This window comes from Etheostoma cragini, chromosome 11, assembly GCF_013103735.1.
Source record: "Etheostoma cragini isolate CJK2018 chromosome 11, CSU_Ecrag_1.0, whole genome shotgun sequence".
In the NCBI taxonomy this organism is placed as follows: domain Eukaryota; kingdom Metazoa; phylum Chordata; class Actinopteri; order Perciformes; family Percidae; genus Etheostoma; species Etheostoma cragini.
Window position 1 is genome coordinate 262,456 of NC_048417.1, and position 6,236 is coordinate 268,691.

The 6,236-nt window shown below is 46.8% G+C and overlaps 1 protein-coding gene across 1 annotated transcript in view; it reads left to right on the forward strand.

Moving 5' to 3' along the window:
* The window catches only part of LOC117953067 (titin-like), a 201,318-nt gene that overhangs the window by 81,960 nt on the left and 113,122 nt on the right, over nt 1-6,236 (forward strand). Inside the window, exons 84-89 of the mRNA XM_034885784.1 lie at nt 1,692-1,955; nt 2,830-2,969; nt 3,657-3,783; nt 4,520-4,786; nt 4,911-5,177; nt 5,724-5,990. Of these exons, the coding sequence (XP_034741675.1) occupies nt 1,692-1,955; nt 2,830-2,969; nt 3,657-3,783; nt 4,520-4,786; nt 4,911-5,177; nt 5,724-5,990 (1,332 nt within the window). The remainder of the gene's footprint in view (nt 1-1,691; nt 1,956-2,829; nt 2,970-3,656; nt 3,784-4,519; nt 4,787-4,910; nt 5,178-5,723; nt 5,991-6,236) is intronic.

Sequence of the window (6,236 nt, forward strand, 5' to 3'; positions counted from 1 at the left end):
CCCCCCCCCCCCCCCCATGCTGTCGTTCAGCCTCTAGGAGTGTTCTAATGCCGCCTTGCTCATAAGGACACCCCAGGTAGGCCGGAGACAGGTGTACAGTACACTCGACAGAGGGAGGTCTTCACAGGTACCGAGCACATGCTGAACCTACGACCCAGAATGGTTGATAAGCGTACAGCTCCCCACGCTGCCTATAGATATCTTATCATCACACAGGTCATGTGTAATAAAATGGCCTTTGTGGGTCTCAGTAAACGAAGGGATTTCACAAGCGATACGGTAAGAAAAGATCTGTGTGTGTTTCTGCTTTGGTGAGTAACTGCCGGATTGATTTGCACCTGGCAGAGATCGAGATGGGCTTTGTTGAGTCCCTGCGGGACGTTTCTGTGCCTGAAAAGAAACAGGCTAAGTTTGAATGCACCATCACCAAAGAGGTGTCAAAGGTCATGTGGTTCAGGGGGGCGGAGATCGTCACCCCGAGCCCTAAATACGAAATAATGGATGATGGAAAGAAGCACATGCTGATCATAAACAGCTGTGAGTTTAATGACGAGGCTCAGTACTCGATCGAAGTGCTGGGCCTGAGATCCAGTGCTCAGCTGGCCGTGGAAGGTAAGTGGCACACACTTCCTGTTGTTTCCTCTTTGGATGCTCATTGGATGATTTAAAGGATGGCGACCCACCCCCACCCCCCTTGTCTTTGTGCACTCACTCGGTTTATTTCAGGCATGAGGCTGAAGTTTGTGCAGCAGCTTATGGACCAAACAGTGAAAGAAGGTAAAACGGTTCGATTTGAACTGGAGCTGTCGCACGATAACGTGCCGGTGGTCTGGTACCGAAACGAAGTGAAGCTCCACGTGAGCCGAACCGTGCTCACGCACGTGGAGGGAAGGACACACTGTCTAGAAATGAGGACGGTGACTCTAGATGATACATGCCTGGTAAAGGCCGAGGCCAAAGGGATTTACTCCATGGCCAAACTCACGGTCATAGGTAACCACACACTTCTCTTTCTCTTCATCTCAAGGCCCTGACACACCAACCCCCCCCCCCCCCCCCCCCCCCCCCCCCCCCCCCCCCCCCCCCCCCCCCCCCCAACCCCACCCCCTAGATTGGACGAATGCGTCACATGGGTCTGGTTTTGACAAGGTACTTCTGGAAACATTTTAAGGAGAAAGAGGCAGCAGCTGAATCTGTCTTCATCTCTCACACTCACACACTCACACACACACTAACACACACACACACACACACACACACACACACACACATATACAGCTGCGGAATCTTAATTCAGAACAACTGGAGTCCCCGACCCCTCCTGACGGACTGGAGTCCCCGACCCCTCCAGCCTGTCCCACGGCGTTGTCGGTTGGTGTGTCAGCGCCTTCAGGCCTAAGTCGGACAGACCTTTAACAACATCATCAGTGTGTGTGGTTCTCATTCATTAACGCATGTCCAACATAACGTTCATCTGATATTCTATGATGATAGAAGGTCCAGTCTCAAGTGGGACACACAAGACTTAAGAATCTTTCTTATTTAGTAACTTTGATTTCATTTTTATAATTTCTTACTCTTTCTGCCCTTTCCCGGAGGAGCATCTCAGTCTTTGTCCCGATTGCGTAGATCGGACCTTTGCAGCGACCTCTATGACATGAATCTCACTCTGGGTCCCGGTTGTGTTGCAGAGGGCGACGCGGTCTTCGTGACGAAGCTGCAGGACTACACTGCCACGGAGAAGGACGAGGTGTCTCTGGACTGTGAACTGAGCAAAGACGTCCCTGTGGTTTGGTATTACGGCGAGAAGGAACTCATCGCCTCCAAGACGGTGGTGATGCGGTCGGAGGCAACGCGGCGCTCTCTGGTCCTGAAGAAAGTGACGCAGAGCGACAAAGGGAAATATACCTGCGACTGTGGGACGGACAAAACCTCGGCCAGCCTCAACATCGAAGGTACACGAGACCTGCAAAAAATGGGGGTCTAAAAACAAGATAAAACCCTAAATCTGGGGGAAAAGGTCCTCAGGACACGTAAAATTATCGGCCCATGCAGCTTGATTAAGATTATAGTGGAAAGTAAGAAAAGAAAATGAGAAATTAACTCTTAAAACTAGATAAACTATCCAACACTTCTAAATCTAAGTTTTGTATCTTGGTAAGAACCAAATCATTTGCCGTATAAAGTTTATTGACATTGTTGTATTGTTGCATGTCTCATTTATTTTATCTTCTCACTGACTAAAAACCTCCCAAAGATGTAACGTAGCATCATAAAATCAATCAAATCAGTCAAAAACTATGCTAACATTTCTATAAACAGCCATGATTTAATTTAAATATTTTCTCCTACATTCTTATCAGTGTTTTTGTTTTCTTTGTGTGTAAATGTGTCCGTGTACATATGCGTGTATGATTAAAGAAAAAGGTTAATTGTATCTGTGACTGGAAGTATTATATATTACCAAAAAAAAATAACTAAATCACTAACTACAAACCAAAATATATAACCATTTTGAGTCCAGATGCTCGAATTAATAATAATAATAAAAATGATAATAATAATACATTTGATTTGTAATGCACTTATCTACATTTAAGACAAACCTCAAAGTCCGACCGGTAAGCATAAAAACATCAGTTTAAAATATATATAAACGACATTATTGTGCAAGGTTAAAACTCAACTTCTGCAGATAAGAAATAAATGAGAAGTTGAGAAACTGTGATTGTGTCTGAAGATGGAGCTGATTGTTCTTTCATTCCACAACATCTAACGTCCCCCTAGCGTACTGAATGTATTCTCTGATGGTTTTGCCCCCCCCCCCAGCCCGGGACATTAAGGTGGTGCGCCCGGTCTACGGCGTGGAACTGTTCGACGGAGAGACCGCTCGCTTCGAGGTGGAGATCTCCGAGGACGACGTGCACGGCCAGTGGAAGCTCAACGGAGAAGTCCTCAGTCCTTCTTCTGTAAGACAGCCCCCCCACACACATCTTACAGTGTGTGTGGGACAGTGTGTCGGCATGCTATGGCGGGGGGGGGGGGTACTCTTCTTACTTTCATCATTTCAAGGCAACATTTCGGGAAATGTGTTGCAGTTGCAGACAGGTTATTTTTTTTATTAACCTTTGTTTTTTTAAGACATTTTTTTTGGGCTTCTCCCTTTATTATAGATATGCTGCTGCAGGACTCTGCCAACATGGGACAAACCCTCCTACTGGGGGGGGGGGGGGGGTTAAAGGATGCCCCAACCTTTATTTCACCAGGAATAATCCCATCGAGATTCACTATCTCTTTCACAAGGGAGTCCTAATAGTTCCATGTTTAACATATACAGTAAAAAAACAACAGAAAACAGAAAAAGAGAGTTGGTAATTTAACATTTTAACATCATCTCAACATAACCCCCCATAGCAGCACATGTAGCACACTCAAATACTCCTTTATGCTAACTGTTGGAAGGTGGTCTGTTTAAAATGCTGCTGCAGTAGTTCTACCAGGATGAGACTGCAAAAACGTTGAAAACATTGATTAAAAAGTGTTGATTTTCTAAGTTTATGCGAAGACAACGCGAGGGTTCATCCAGGTAACATCAGCGTCGGGATGTGCTCCTCTAGCCGGCCCACTCCTAATTAATGATGTGATATTATTGACAGGATGTGGACATCATCGAGGAGGGAGGCAAACACACACTGATCCTGTACAACTGTAAGGTGTCCATGACCGGCGAGGTGGCGTACGCCGCCGCCAACGCCAAGTGCTCTGCCAACCTGAAGGTCAAAGGTAGGACACCGGCACGCCTACGTCAGCCCGTACTGCCCATCATGACATTCAAACCTCTGATTCCCTTCAGAACTTCCTCTGTTTCCCTCCAGAACTTCCACTGTTTCCCATCATTACTTCCTCTTAACTTCCTTTGTTTCCCTTCAGAACTTCCTCTTAACTTCCTCTATTTTCCTTCATAACTTCCTCTTAACTGTCTAATTTTCTTCTGAACTTCCTCTGGTTCCCTTCAGAACTTCCTCTTAACTTCCTCAGTTTTCCTTCAGAACTTCTTCTGTTTCCCTTCAGAACTTCCTCATAACTTCCTCTGTTCCCTTCAAAATTTCCTCTTAACTTCCTCTGTTTCCCTTCATAATTTCCTCCTAACTTCCTCTGTTTTCCTTCATAACTTCCTCTATTTCCCTTCAGAACTTCCTCTTAACTTCCTCTGTTCCCTTCAAAATTTCCTCTTAACTTCCTCTGTTTCCCTTCATAACTTCCTCAGTTTTCCTCTCATAATTTCCTCTTAACTTCCTTGGTTTTCCTTAATAACTTCCTCTTTTTCCCTTCATAATTTCCTCTCAATTTCCTCTGTTTTCCTTCATAACAGAACTTCCTGTGTTTCCCTGTAGAACGTCCTCTGAACTTCCTGTTTCCCTTGCTAACTTCATGTTTCTCTTGCTAACTTCCTCTGAACTTCCTGTTTCCCTTGCTAACTTCCTGTTTCCCCTTGCTATCTTCCTGTGTTTCCCTGTAGAACTTCCTCTGAACTTCCTGACGCCGCTGAGCGACGTCCAGGTGTACGAGAAGGACGAGGCGCGCTTCGAGGTGGAGCTTTCCCGGCCCCCGAAGACCTTCCGCTGGCTGAAGGGCTCCCAGGAGCTGCAGAGCGACGAGAAGTACCAGCTGATCCAGGAAGGAAACATGTTCGTCCTGCTCGTCCGATTGGCCGCCTACGACGACGAGGCCAAGTACATGTTCGAGGCCGAGGACAAGAGGACGGCTGCCAAACTTGTTATACAAGGTCCGAAATACACAGATACTACGCAGTATACAGGGTCTTCAGATCTACAGGGTATTTTATGTAATTGATAAAGCCCCTGAAGGGCTCTTTAAGGACGCTGTGTGACGGTTTTGTCCCCTGGCAGGGATCCGACTGGAGTTCTCCAGACCGATCAAGGATGTGACGGTGAAGGAGCGGGAGACGGCCGAGTTCAGCGTGGAGCTGTCCCACGACAACATCTCCGTGGCCTGGTTCAAGAACGACGTGCGCCTGCTGCCCAGCAAGGTGGTCCACATGGCGGACCAGGGCCGAGTCCACACGCTGGCCTTCAAAGAGGTCACCATCGACGACACCTCCATGATCCGGGTGGAGGCAATGGACAAGACCCTGACCGCCATGCTCACTGTCATCGGTCAGTGGATGGAAGGATGGAGGGAGGAATGGAGTGAGAGAAAGACAGAGATAGATAGAGAAGGAGAGAGAGAGAGTTAGAAAGAGAGAGAGAGATACAGAGAGAGAGATAGATAGAGAGAGAGATACAGAGATGGATGGAGAGGGAGAGAGAGAGATACAGAGATAGATAGAGACAGAGAGACAGAGAGAGAGAGATAGAGTGAGAGATATATACAAAACTGTGACAGCCATGCTCACTGCATCGGTCAGTGGATGGAGGGATGGATGGATGCAGTGAAAGATAGTGTGTGTGTGTGTGTGTGTGTGAGTGTGTATCTGATGAGCAGGTGTTTGAGTGTGTACAAGCTGACCGATCAGAACAGACTGGACTTCTTAAAGAGACAGGCGCTCCAACAGAGATGATGAGAAAAATAGTGTTTTGTTGAATATTTAAGCGTAGAAACAAAAAATACAATATGGTTCCTTTAAGAGTTTAAGTTTTAATGCAAAGGGGCGGAGGTGGACGTAGAACAGCCCAGAATCAGAGCGTGTTGTCTGTGTGCAGAGGGAGACCTGTACTTCACCACCAAGCTGCAGAACTACACGGCCGTGGAGCGGGACGAGGTGAAGCTCGTCTGTGAACTCAGCAAATCGGTTGCAGACGTCAAGTGGTCGAAGGACGGGACGGAGATCACTCCATCCAAGAACATCGCCATCAGCACCGACGGGAAGAAGCGCATCCTTACGGTCAGGAAGGCGGAGAAAGCCAACATCGGAGAGTACACCTGCGACTGCGGCTCGGACAAAACCACCGCCAGACTCAACATAGAAGGTAACTCGCTTCAAAGCGGCTGCTATACGGAATATAAGAATAAGAATAAAAATATAAAGCAGAGTATCATCAGCGTAAGAAATTAGTCCCATAGAAATGGAGAGCTCGCCTTCAATATGATTCAGTTCAAGGTCTAGACCGCTCTATAATTTACAGATTGAGCAGGTTTAGACCACTCTATAATTTACAGATAGAGCAGGTCTAGACCGCTCTATAATTTACAGATAGAGCAGGTCTAGACCTCTC